Source organism: Scyliorhinus canicula, chromosome 21 (assembly GCF_902713615.1).
Source record: "Scyliorhinus canicula chromosome 21, sScyCan1.1, whole genome shotgun sequence".
NCBI lineage: Eukaryota > Metazoa > Chordata > Chondrichthyes > Carcharhiniformes > Scyliorhinidae > Scyliorhinus > Scyliorhinus canicula.
Window position 1 is genome coordinate 19999342 of NC_052166.1, and position 14178 is coordinate 20013519.

Genomic DNA, 14178 nt, shown 5'->3' on the forward strand with positions numbered 1-14178 from the left:
ACATTTTAAGAACTCCGCACCATCTCTGCAGTAGGGCAGCACAATGGCACAGTGGTTAACACAGTTGCTTCACAGCTCAAGGGTCCCAGGTTCAATTCCCGGCTTGGGTCACTGTGCGGAGTCTGCACGTTCTCTCCCACAGTCCAAAGATGTGCAGGTTAGGTGGATTGGCCATGCTAAATTGCCCTTAATGTCCGAAAAGGTTAGGTGGGATTACGGCGATAAATTGGGAGTGTGGGCTTAAATGGGGTGCTCTTTCCAAGGGCCGGTGCAGACTCATTGAGCCGAATGGCCTCCTTCTGCACTGTAAATTCTATGAATTTACAGTAACACTATGACTGGTATGGGATCCATGGTTCAGCATTACCTGGCTTTTGTGGTCAAACCAAATTGTGCAGCAATTTGTACTGAAATGTGTTTAAGCAAGGAAATTAAATGTTTTGGATAATTACAATAAGTAAGTAGAATAACCAAGAATAACGCAAATATTCCTGAATCCCATAATCTTCCTTCTTCACACACCCCCCAACCTAACAAGTGCAAGACATAGCAGAGCAGCTGTATCTACCACAACTTGCATTTGTATGGAGCTTTTGATATCGTAAAACGTCCCAATGCAGGAGCGTTACCAAATAAAATTTGACAATCAACCACATTGGGAGACATGTGGGCAAGTGACAAATGCTTTGTCAAAGCAGTAATTTTAAGAAGCGTTTTAAAGGAGAGGAGAAATGAAAAAGTTTTAGGAGAAATCGATAGCTGAAGGCATGGTTTCCGGTGCTGGAGCATACTTTTTTAGAATACATAATGGATCAGAAATGGAGGAGTGTGGGGATCTAAGAAGGTTGTAGGACTGGAGTAGATTACAGAGAAAGGGAGGGACGAGGCATTCAAAAGACATCTTGACAAATACATGGATAGGATGGGTTTAGAGGGGTACGGCACAAGAAAGTGCTGAGGGTTTTGACTAAGGTTGGTATCGTGACCGGTACAGGCTTGGAGGGCCGAAGGGCCTGTTCCTGTGCTGTACTGTTCTTTTGAGACCAGAGAGGGATTTGGGAAAATAAGGACAAGAATCCTAAAATTGAGGTACTGCTGTATCATGAGTCAATGTAGGCCAGGCAGCAATGATATGATGGACAAATAGGAGTTTCTGCAAGTTTGAGTACAGGTAGACAGCCAGAGGTTTATGGAGGCTGCAAAGTGGGAGGCTGGCCAGGAACACACTGGATAGGTTTCAAGGTTCTAAGAGTATAAATGAGCTTTACAGGTGAGATAAATTGAGACAGAGGTGCGATGGTATGGATGCGGAACTCTGCAGTCTTGCTGATGTACCAGAAGCTCAGCTAGGGAGATGGGAAGGACACCAACAAGCAGGACTCGAAAGGAGTAGTTTCTGGATTGCTTCCTTTGTCTTACACTAGTGAATATAGAAATAGAGTAGAGCAGATAAATGTGTGACTGCAGAGGTTATGCAGGAGGTGAAGACTTTTGATTCCTGGGACATTGGGACTGGCTCTGGACAAGATGGGCTGAATAGTCTCCTGTGCCGTAAACTATTTTATGTATCTATGAATTTTAACCTGGAGAGTTATCAAGCACTACAGGTGTGGATCCGGTTCTGTCCCTATGGATAAAGTAACTGCATGGCGGTACACTAACCACAATTTAACAAGTACCACTTTTCAATATTATAGTTGAGTCTCTGTTACTTTTATATGTTTAAAATAAATAATTTTGCATGTAGCTTCATGTGTATCTTTTGTGCATCTATACCATGGGCTGATAGTGCTGTGAATGTGCGCTTTATTTGAAGAATATTATTCGTACACGCCATATCATTAAAATATACTTGGAATTTAAAGCTGAAGGCTTCGTCAAGTAGCTCCTTTGTGCTTTTACTCAGATTGCAGTGATGCAGGCAGAGCTGGAATCACAGTGGCAGGCCAAGAGCGACCGGATGCTGACATTAACCAAGGAGCAGCACAGTCAGCAGTATAGAGAAGTCTGTGAACAGAGGGAAGGCCAGGAGCTTAGGATCTCTCATCTGGAGGCAAAGGTGGGTAATGCCTTAGATGACTGGACATGTGTAACCAATGCAGGATCCAGTGATGGATGTATGGGGGGGGCTTGTCCATTGAATTGGCACAGCACTAGAAGAATCTTGTTTTAATTTTAATCATCGCTTCCGAAGGGGAGGCGGTGTTCTCTTTATGCCTTTCATGCCAGTCTGTATGCAATGGCCCGTTTCTTTCCTCCATTAGGAAACTGTTTGCTGTTGTGACACCCATTACAGCAGCTTGCAATAACCTCCTACCAACCCTTTTGTGAAATCAACATAGATAGAAGGAGGGAAGAGATCTTGCGGGTAGATTTTAGGGAGATGGAAAGTACACTAGAAAGTAGAACCTCAAAGTTAGTAGTTTCAGGATTGGTCCAGTGACGCACTAGTGAGTATAGATATAGGGTAGAGTAGATAAATGTATGGTTGCAGATTGCAGGAGTGAGGACTTTAGAGTCTTTGGACATTGTTCTGGACGAGGTTAGCTGAATTGTCCTCTGTTCTGTAACCAGTCTGTGATTCTATGGATTGTAACCTGGAGAATGACCAGGGCCTTTGTTTTTACCTTGTGTGCTGTATAATTAAAAACTAGTCGCCTTTTCTTGTTTTCATCTGGACACAAAACATTTCTCACCTCCTCTCTCAAAGTTACTGCTGCCTAATGTTAGGATCTAATTGTTCAAATGTCAGAAGTCTATTGTCAACACCTGGAAAGATGGAAAGAGCTCTCCTTAATCGCGGGGTGTCCCAAAGCACTTTACAGCCAATGAAGTACTGAATTGTAATAAATATTAGAAATGCAGCAGCTTTTTTTTTTCAGAGTGAGATCCCATAAATATCAAAATGGTATTTATCATATTTGTTTTGACTATGTTGGTCGAGCAATATTTATTGGCTGAGACACAGGTAGAACTTCACTGCTGTCCTTCCTGAACATAGATACCGGAGAGGACAGACATAAGGTCTCATGCAGCACTCCCTTGGTACAGCATTGGAATGTTGGGCTGTATTATTCATTTTTAGTCTCCAGATTATGATCTCCTGTCACAAAGGCAAGAGTGCTACTAGCTGAGCCATGGGTGATGCCTTGGCAAAATAGCCACTGTTAATCCAAGCCTAGATAATGAATGTTGGCATCACAGTTAAACCTCCTTTTGTTTTTGCCTGGTGGCGATATGCTGGCGTTTTCTGCAAGGGGTGTTAGTTATCTATATAGGGAAGTGGTATGAGTTTGCACGGGATGGTGAGTTTAGTGTGTGTCTACAAGGTTCTGGTCTCTAATATTAGAAAAAAGGATATAGAGGCACGAAAGTGAATGTAGAAATTGTGAGGGTGGTAGCAGAATTGATGATATACTCTGTGTGGGAACACTCCGGTAGCTGTGGCACTTTGCAGAGGGTTAACCTGAACGTCAAAATTTCAAAAGGACACAGGATGGCACATGTGAGAAGATGTTTCCACTTATAAGGGGAGTCCCCATAAATATGATGGTCATTAATAAATCCGTACAGTATCAAAACTTTTCTGAATTGTGCACCTGAAGGATCGAACTCTAATTTTTGGACTGTGCACCCAAGGCCTCTACTCCTGAACCTGCAGAAATAGTTTCTTGCTAGCTGCCCTGTTTCTTCCACATATCTTAACTTTGAAATCACAAATTCCTGGAAACAAGAACCTGATTTTTGTAATAATAATGTAACACGAGTAGCATTTCAGCCACAGTATTCAGAGACACCGCCTTTGCTGAATCCAACACCACTGATAGCCTGAAAGTTGCCATTAACCAGAAACTTAACATAGATATTGTGGCAACATGAGCAGGTCAGAAGCTGAGCATCCTGCAGCTAGTAACTTGTCCCCTGTCTCTGTAAAGCCTGTCAACCATCTAAAAGGCACAAGTCAAGAGTGTGATGGAATGCTCCCACTTGCCTGGATGAGTGCAGCTCCAACAACCCTTGAAGCTCGACACCATCCAGGAGAAAAGAACCTTTCTCAGGAAGGTAAGGATGGTATTGATTTGAAAGAAGGCAAATAATGCTGCAAAGATCATAGAACATAGAACGATACAGCGCAGTACAGGCCCTTCGGCCCACGATGTTGCACAGTGATAACCGAGAAGATTTGGAAAATTATAGCAGTCATTGAAGGATGTCTAATAGAGGGAAAATCAGAGTATGGGAATAAACTAGCAAGAAATATCAAAACCAGATAGTAAAAGCTCCTACAAGTATGTAAAAAGGAGCAGAGTAGCTAAAGTGGACATTGGCCTCTTAGAGGGTGAGACTGGAGAATTATTATTGGTGGGAAAAATAAAGTGGCAGGGAGTTTGAAGAAATATTTTGTATCTCGCTTCACAGGAGAGGATACAAAAAACATTCCAAAAGTATTGTGAACCCCAGAGGCGCTAGAGATAGAGAAATACAGCACAGAACAGGCCCTTTGGCCCATGATGTTGCGCCGAACTTTTGTCCTAGGTTAATCATAGAATTTTGGACACTAAGGGCAATTTATCATGGCCAATCCACCCAACCTGCACATCTTTGGACTGTGGGAGGAAACCGGAGTACCCGGAGGAAACCCACGCACACACGTGGAGGATGTGCAGACTCCACACACAGTGACCCAAGTCGAAATCGAACTTGGGACCCTGGAGCTGTGAAGCAATTGTGCTATCCACAATGCTACCGTGCTGCCCTTAAGAAGTTAACCTACAATCCATTATTCTACCCTAATCCATGTACCTATCCAATAGCCGCTTGAAGGTCCCTAACGTTTCCGACTCAACTACTTCCACAGGCAGTGCATTCCATGCCCCCACTACTCTCTGGGTAAAGAACCTACCTCTGACATCCTCTCTATATCTTCCACCATTTATCTCAAATTTATGTCCCCTTGTAATGGTGTGTTCCACCCGGGGAAAAAGTCTCTGACTGTCTACTCTATCTATTCCCCTAATCATCTTATAAACCTCTATTGAGTCGCCCCTCATCCTTCTCCGTTCTAATGAGAAAAGGCCTAGCACCCTCAACCTTTCCTCGTATGACCTACTCTCCATTCCAGGCAACATCCTGGTAAATCTCCTTTGCACCTTTTCCAAAGCTTCCACATCTTTCCTAAAATGAGGTGACCAGAACTGCACACAGTACTCCAAATGTGGCCTTACCAAGGTTTTGTACAGCTGCATCATCACCTCACGGCTCTTAAATTCAATCCCTCTGCTAATGAACGCTAGCACACCATAGGCCTTCTTCACAGCTCTATCCACTTGAGTGGCAACTTTCAAAGATCTATGAACATAGACCCCAAGATCTCTCTGCTCCTCCACATTGCCAAGAACCCTACCGTTAACCCTGTATTCCGCATTCATATTTGTCCTTCCAAAATGGACAACCTCACATTTGTCAGGGTTAAACTCCATCTGCCACTTCTCAGCCCAGCTCTGCATTCTATCTATGTCTCTTTGAAGCCGACAACAGCCCTCCTCACTATCCACAACTCCACCAATCTTCGTATCATCTGCAAATTTACTGACCCACCCTTCAACTCCCTCATCCAAGTCATTAATGAAAATCACAAACAGCAGAGGACCCAGAACTGATCCCTGCGGTACGCCACTGATAACTGGGCTCCAGGCTGAATATTTGCCATCCACCACCACTCTCTGTCTTCTATCGGTTAGCCAGTTTGTTATCCAACTGGCCAAATTTCCCACTATCCCATGCCTCCTTACTTTCTGCACAAGCCTACAATGGGGAACCTTATCAAATGCCTTACTAAAATCCATGTACACTACATCCACTGCTTTACCTTCATCCACATTCTTGGTCACCTCCTCAAAGAAGTCAATAAGACTTGTAAGGCAAGACTTACCCCTCACAAATCCGTGCTGACTATCTCTAATCAAGCAGTGCCTTTCCAGATGCTCAGAAATCCTATCCCTCAGTACCCTTTCCATTACTTTGCCTACCACCGAAATAAGACTAACTGGCCTGTAATTCCCAGGGTTATCCCTATTCCCTTTTTTGAACAGGGGCACGACATTCGCCACTCTCCAATCCTCTGGTACCACCCCTGTTGACAGCGAGGACGAAAAGATCATTGCCAACGGCTCTGCAATTTCATTTCTTGCTTCCCATAGAATCCTTGGATATATCCCGTCAAGCCCGGGGGACTTGACTATCCTCAAGTTTTTCAAAACGCGCAACACATCTTCCTTCCTGACAAGTATCTCCTCTAATTTATCAGTCTGTTTCACACTGTCCTCTCCAACAATATGGCCCCTCTCGTTTGTAAATACTGAAGAAAAATACTTGTTCAAGACCTCTCCTATCTCTTCAGACTCAATACACAATCTCCCGCTACTGTCCTTAATCGGACCTACCCTTGCTCTAATCATTCTCATATTTCTCACATATGTGTAAAAGGCCTTGGGGTTTTCCTTGATCCTACCTGCCAAAGACTTTTCATGCCCTCTCTTAGCTCTCCTAATCCCTTTCTTCAGGGATGGAAAAACTGAAAACTATTATGATCACTAGAGAAAATGAGGTAAACTAATGGGATTAAAGGCTGACCAAGTTCCCTGAGCCTGATGGCCAGCATCTGAAATTTTTAAAAGAAGCACTGCAGAATTAGTGGATGCATTGGTTGTAATCTTCCAACATTCCATAAAATCTAAGAAAACCACAAATGTAGCATGAAAATAAAATCTAAATATTGTAGATGCTGGAGATATGAAATGAAACAAAGTTCTGGAAAAAGTTAGCACGTCTGGCAATATCTGTTGGGAGAGAAACAGAGATAACGTTTTGAGTCTATTTTTTAAAATTTATTTATTTATTTTTTGTTTTATTTTTTATTTTTTTAAAAATTTAGATTACCCAATTATTTTTTCCAACTAAGGGGCAATTTTAGCGTGGCCAATCCACCTACTCTGCACATTTTTGGGTCGTGGGGGCGAAACCCACGCAGACACGGGGAGAATGTGCAAACTCCACACGGACAGTGACCCAGAGCCGGGATCGAACCTGGGACCTCAGCGCCGTGAGGCGGTTGTGCTAACCACTAGGCCACCGTGCTGCCCCAATGTTTTGAGTCTAATGTGACTTCTTCAGAACATTTCCGAAGAAGAGCGTCGAAACGTGAATTCCTGTTTCTCTCTCCACGGATGGTGCCACACCTGCAAATTTTTTCAACACTTTATTTTTCATCAGAATTGTAACACTTCTATTCATGAAAGGAGGGAGATAGAAAACAGGAAACTGTAGACCAGTTAGCATAACATCTGTGTCCCCACGTCCTTCAACCTTATCCAAACCTATCGTAGACATATACGTTGCATCAAATCTCCCCTAAGTCTTTATTCCAAGGAGACGAACAATTATTAGCTTTCCTGATTACTTGCTGTACCTACATACTAGCCTTTGGTGGGTTATTCTTGTGCTAGGACCCTTCACCACTCTGCATAAGAACTAGGAGCAGGAGTAAGCCATCTGGACCCTCGGGCCTGCTCCGCCATTCAATGAGATCATGGCTGATCTTTTGTGGACTCAGCTCCACTTTCCGGCCCGAACACCATAACCCTTAATCCCTTTATTCTTCAAAAAACTATCTATCTTTATCTTAAAAACATTTAATGAAGGAGCCTCAACTGCTTCACTGGGCAAGGAATTCCATATATTCACAACCCTTTGGGTGAAGAAGTTCCTCCTCAACTCAGTCCTAAATCTACTTCCCCTTATTCTGAGGCTATGCCCCCTAGTTCTGCTTTCACCTGCCAGTGGAAACAACCTGCCCGCATCTATCCTATCTATTCCCTTCATAATTTTATATGTTTATATAAGATCCCCCTTCATCCTTCTAAATTCAAACGAGTACAGTCCCAGTTTACTCAACCTCTCCTCGTAATCTAACCTCTTCAGCTCTGGGATTAACCTAGTGAATCTCCTCTGCACACCCTCCAGCGCCAGTACGTCCTTTCTCAGGTCAGGAGACCAAAACTGAACACGGGTGTGGCCTCACTAACATTTTATACAATTGCAGCATAACCTCCCTAGTCTTTAACGCCATCCCTCCAGCAATGAAGGACAAAATTCCATTTGCCTTCTTAATCACCTGTTGCACCTGTAAACCAACTTTTTGCGACTCATGCACTAGCACACCCAGGTCTCTGCACAGCAGCATGTTTTTATATTTTATCATTTAAATAATAATCCCTTTTGCTGTTATTCCTACCAAAATGGATAACCTCACATTTGTCAACCTTGTATTACATCTGCCAGACCCTAGCCCATTCACTTAACCTATCCAAATCCCTCTGCAGACTTCGGGTATCCTCTGCACTTTTTTGCTTTACCACTCATCTTAGTGTCGTCTGCTCTGCAATCCCTCACCATTTAGATAATACGGTTTTACATTTTTTTCTACCAAAATGGACAAGTTTGCATTTTCCACATTGTACTCCAGTTGACAGGTTGTTGCCCACTCACTTAACGATATTCTTGGATCTATATCCTTTTGTAGCTTCCTTATGTCCACTTCACAACTTCCTCCTAACTATCTTTGTATCATCAGCAAATTTAGCAACCATATCTTCGGTCCCTTCCTCTACAAGTCGTTCATATGATGTAAACAGTTGAGTTCCCAGCACTGATTCCTGTGGCACACCACTTGTTGCATCTTGTCAACCAGAAAAAGATCCTGATGTGGAGATGCCGGTGTTGGACTGGGCTAGGTACAGTAAGAAGTCTTACAACACCAGGTTAAAGTCCAACAGGTTTGTTTTGAATCACTAGCTTTCGGAGCACTGCTCCTTCTTCAGGTGAAAAAGACCCAGTTTGGCTTGCTATCTGATTCCTGTTAGCTAGCCAGTCTTCCAGCCATGTCAATATGTCACCATGAGCTTGTATTTTTTGCAATTATTTTTGATGTACACCGTGTCAAATTCCTTTTGGAAATTGAAATATAGTACACCCATTGGTTCTCCTTTACCCACAGCATATGTTACTCCTTCAAAGAACTTCAATAAATTGATTAAACCTGACTTCTCTTTCATGAAATCAAGATGAGTCTACCTGATTACCTTTTTTCCAAGTGTCCTGCTGTAACATCTTTAATAGTAGCTTCCAACATTTCCCATAACAGATGTTAATCTAACTGGCCTGTAGCTTCCTACTTTCTGTCTTCCTTTTTGAATACATGAGTTATATTTGCTATTTTCCAATCTAATGAAACCGTCCCTTATTAAAGGAAATTTTGGAAAATTAAAATCAACACATCAACTATCTCACTAGTTAATTCTTTTAAGATTCTAGGATGAAGTCTTTCGGTACCCGTGGACCTGTTAGCCTGCAGTTCCAACACTATTCTCAGTACCACTTCCCTGCTGATTGTAATTTCCATCCTTCCTTTCATTTCCTGATTTACAGCTATTTCTGGATGTTATTTGTATCCTCTATAATGAAGACTGATACAAGACAACGGTTCAATTCATCTGCCATCTACTTATTTCCCATTATTAACTCCCCAGGCTCACTTTCTATAGGACCAATGCTCACTTTGTTGACTCTTTTCTTATTTAAATATCTATAGAAATTCTTACTATCTGACTTTATATTTCCAGCTGGCATTGTACTTTTTTCCCCTTCCTTGCCAATCTTTTGGTCAATCTTTGCTGTTTTTTATATTCTGGCCAATCTTCTGATCTTTGTGCAATTATATGCTTTTTTTTAGTTAGTTGCTGATGGTGGGTCCTTCCCTTGGAATTTTCCTTGTTGGAATGTACCTTTTCTGTATTCTGAAATATCCCCTTAAATGTCCAAAACTGCAATTCTATTGACCATTTCACTTAACCTAATTTGCTAGTTCACTTTAGCTAGTTGTGCTTTCATCCCCTCAGAATTGCTCACGGTATTTATTCCCCTCTTCAGGAAATTGGTTACAGCTGGTTAGTGTTGCTGTGTTGTGACTGTTGGGGGTGGAAGAGAGTAATGGGAATTGCTCTGCATTTGAAATGCTGCTACTGTTTCACATTGTAATTCCTGTTGTCATTCTCCAGTTAGCTTCATTGAAACAGTCTCGTCAAGTGGAGGAAGAGAGGCTGTCGTCCCTCCAGGAACAGACAGATGAGCTGCAAGCACTGAAGGAGCGGGTAATGATGTTTGTGCTTGTGTGGAACACAATATGTTAAAATTGTTGAGGTATTCAATTTGGCAAGAAGCATAGATTTGTCCAGCCCTGAAGTGGTGGGAGGTGGATTGTGTGCTCCTGCACGACAACAGAAACATAAGAACCGAGGCGATAAGAGAGAACTTGCATTTCCTCATGTCCTTGGAGCAGGAAACACACCTGTAACTCTTATTGGTCCCTTGCCTTTTTGGACACTTAAGGGCTATTTAGCACGGCCAATCCACCTAACCCACACATCTTTTGGACTGTGGGAGGAAACCGGAGTACCCGGAGGAAACCCAAGCACACATGGGGAGAACGTGCAGACTCCACACAGACAGTGACCCAAGCCGGGAAGCGAACCTGGGACCCTGGAGCTGTGAAGCAACTGTGCTACTGTGCTGCCCTGAATATCAGAACCTGCTGGGGATTCTGTTGTGATACATGTAGGATACTTGGCTTGCCTATATAAGTTGAATTTCTGGAGGATGGTCTCCATGCTGTTGAGCCCAGCATGATGAAGGATTTAGTTTGTGGTTTTTGCCCTGTCGTTGGGTGTCTTTGGTTGAAGCGTTCAGAATTTTGTTTTGGTGCCTATAGCAGACCCAGGATTCTGGGCCATACAACAACCTGATGGTATCTAATAACATTTCCTCAATCATATTTAACTGCAATTTGTTTGACTTCTCAGTTATACCTTGCATCAGATGTATTTAATTATTGTGTCTCTTTATCTCAGTACTCATCCCTGCAGAGCAGAGCCGCTGCAATGAAGGAACACTATGATGGTCAAATCAGTGAGCTGCAACGACGGGTCTCCGCAACCAATGACACATCACACTCGGGTGACACTGCTGAGGAGGTATGGAGTGTGAACTATCCTCACAATCACTGTAAAACAATGATAGACACTCAGATGTTGTAGAGCAGATCTTACCACTTTTTGGTTTTAATGGTATTTTGGTCCGTCCATCCATTCTAAATAGGTTCTCTGAACTCTGGTACAATCCACTAGAAGGTGCCTGTGAGTAGGCTAGGACTTGTTCTCATTTTGCTTTATATCTCCAGGAGAGGGAAATGCTTGGTTTATCATTGTTGAGAATTGGGACAGGTGAAAAGTGATGCTAACCTGACTCTAACTGCTCCATGGTTCTGCTGTTCAAGGCACTACTGAGATGAATGTGATGTTGGAATATCTACCTTCCAGTGGATTATGTTGGTGATCTGACTTTGGCTTCCTCAGCAACCTGATACCCTGAACACAACCGTTACCCATAGCCATATGTGTCTGATATTGTCCCTGTCTAACTTGCACACCGTGTCTTTGTGCCTATTCTGTGAGCACAAAACTGGAAGTTTGTTATGTCTTATTCCTTTTAGATGACCAATCAAAGATGTTAAATTTGTCTATCTAATCAGAAAATCAGGCCCCTAATTTCTTCAGTTGGTGAAGCCTCTCCTCTCTCTCTCGCTCTCTCTTGTGCTCTCTCTCTCGCACTTGCGCTCGCTCTCTCTCGCTGTCGCTGTCGCTCTCTCTCTCTCTTGCGCTCTCTCTCTCTTGCGCTCTCTCTCTCTCTCCCCCTCTCTCCCTCGCTCTCTCTCTCTCCCTCGCTCTCTCTCTCCCTCGCTCTCTCTCTCCCTCGCTCTCTCTCTCCCTCGCTCGCTCTCGCTCTCACTCCTCTCCTTCCTCCTAGAAACTGGAGCAAACATCACATTGCTCTGTGGTAAGTGTCATGATATGCACTCATGCACATCATGAGATACAGACACCCAGTACAGCCAATCAACACACAGGACAGAACACATAAAACACATGAGGCATCAACACTGTCACTACAGTTGTCACCAGTAGAAAGAGGCAGTCAGGATGTGAATATCAGTTAGCACCTTCTACACGTGGCTCAGAGCTAGTCTGGTCTAGTTAGTTATAATAAGCACGCTTAGATTAGTAGAGTGTCAAACCCACAGCGAACTGTGTGCACTGCTTAACAAGTTCAATAAAGCGTATTGAACTAACATCAAAGTTTGGAGGCTACTTTCAAGTACAACTACATCCAGTTGCAGTCTGTTACCCCAGGGTGCTGAACACGACATAATACCAGTAGTCTACTATCTCTAAGTGGTTTACCTCGAATGATTCTGTGACGACCAGCAAGTGCCTTCCAGCGGCATGGAGGAGATCCAGGCCCCTCCACAGCCACGGATCTCCGGCAATCTTGGTGCCAACTGGCCGGTCTTCAAGCAAAGGTTCCTTCTCTACATCGAGGCCTCAGACCTTGATGCGTCTGATGCGAAAAAAATCGCGCTGCTCCTATCAACTGCGGGGGACCAAGCCATCCAGATTTTCAACTCGCTTAATTTTACCAACGGCCAGGACAAGACCAAATTCAAGACGTTTTGGAGAAGTTCGACAGTCACTGTGAAGTCGAAACAAACGAGAGCTTTGAGCGCTATATCTTCCAGCAACACCTTCAGGGTAAGGATGAACCTTTCCAATCCTTTCTAACTCATCTCTGTATATTAGCGCAGTCCTGCAATTATGGTGCAACCGCTGATTCCATCATCAGGGATCAGAACGTGTTTGGGGTGCACTCCAATTCCTTGCGGGAGCAACTCCTCAAAATTAAGCACATGACCCTGCCAGTCGCAATCGAGACGTGTATAGTGCATGAACATGCGAGAAATCGGTACTCCCGTTTCAAATCGGCAGAATACGAAAAACTTGCCCCCCACGAGGCAGAGAGTGTACAGGCTACTCGACCTCGTAAAACGATTCCATGCCATGTCTTCTTCCAATGTGGATCTTCAGGCTGACATTGATGACATCCTTGCTCAATATCCAGATGTGTTTGATGGATGGGCACTCTGCCATACTGCTACAAGATCCTACTCGGACCTTAAGCCACGCCTGTAATCCATGCACCACGCCGGATGCCGACTCCTCTGAAGGAAAGTTTTTAAAGGCACAGTTACAGGAGCTCCAAGACCAGGGCATCATCTCCAAAGTGATGGAACCGACTGACTGGGTCAGCTCGGTGGTCTATGTGAAGAAGCCCTCAGGCGAGTTACGGATATGCATAGATCCCATAGATCTTAACCAGAACATAATGCGGGAACACTACCCGATCGCGAAGCGGGAGGAACTGACCAGTGAGATGGCACACGCCAAATTCTTCACTAAGCTAGATGAATCGCATGGTTCCTGGCAGATACAACTGGACAAGTCTAGCAGGAAGCTCTGCACGTTCAACACACCATTTGGCAGGTACTGTTATAACCATATGCCGTTCGGCATTGTATCAGCCTCTGAAATCTTCCACAGGATCATGGAGCAGATGGTGGAGGGCATTGAGGGTGTGCGTGTCTACGTGGATGATGTAATCATATGGTCCACGACGCCCGAGGAACACACGTATCTCATCTCAAACAAGTCTTCCGACGTGTCCATGCAAAGGACCTCCAGCTGAACAAGGCCAAGTGCTCCTTTGGCATGTTAGCCATCAAGTTCTTGGGCCATCAGATATCCCAGCAGGGTGTGCGACCAGATTCGGACAAGGTCAAAGCCATTAACGCCATGAAGACCCCGGGAGACAAGAAGGCGGTACTACGCTTCCTCGGAATGGTGAACTTCTTCTTGGGAAAATTCATTCCCAACATGGCCTCCCACACCATGGCTCTCAGGCATCTGGTGAAGAAGTCCACTGCATTCCAGTGGCTAACCACACATCAAGAAGAGTGGCTCGAGCTCAAAGAAAAGCTCACCACTGCTTCGGTACTAGCGTTTTTTGACCTGGACACGGAAACAAATGTATCCACGGACGCAAGCCAGGACGGCACTGGTGCGGTGCTTCTCCAGAGGGATGACTCCTCGTCCTGGGTTCCAGTTGCTTATGCGTCAAGGGACATGACTCCTACTGAACAGAGGTACGCCCAAATATAGAGAGTCCTAACCG

At 44.0% G+C, this 14178-nt stretch overlaps 1 protein-coding gene across 2 annotated transcripts in view; it reads left to right on the top strand.

Moving 5' to 3' along the window:
* fkbp15a (FKBP prolyl isomerase family member 15a) overlaps nucleotides 1-14178 on the top strand; it is a 120334-nt gene that overhangs the window by 92647 nt on the left and 13509 nt on the right. For both annotated transcript variants that reach the window (XM_038781516.1, XM_038781518.1), the window contains 3 exons: nucleotides 1907-2059; nucleotides 10116-10208; nucleotides 10965-11087. In XM_038781516.1, coding sequence (XP_038637444.1) covers nucleotides 1907-2059; nucleotides 10116-10208; nucleotides 10965-11087 — 369 coding nt within the window. The remainder of the gene's footprint in view (nucleotides 1-1906; nucleotides 2060-10115; nucleotides 10209-10964; nucleotides 11088-14178) is intronic.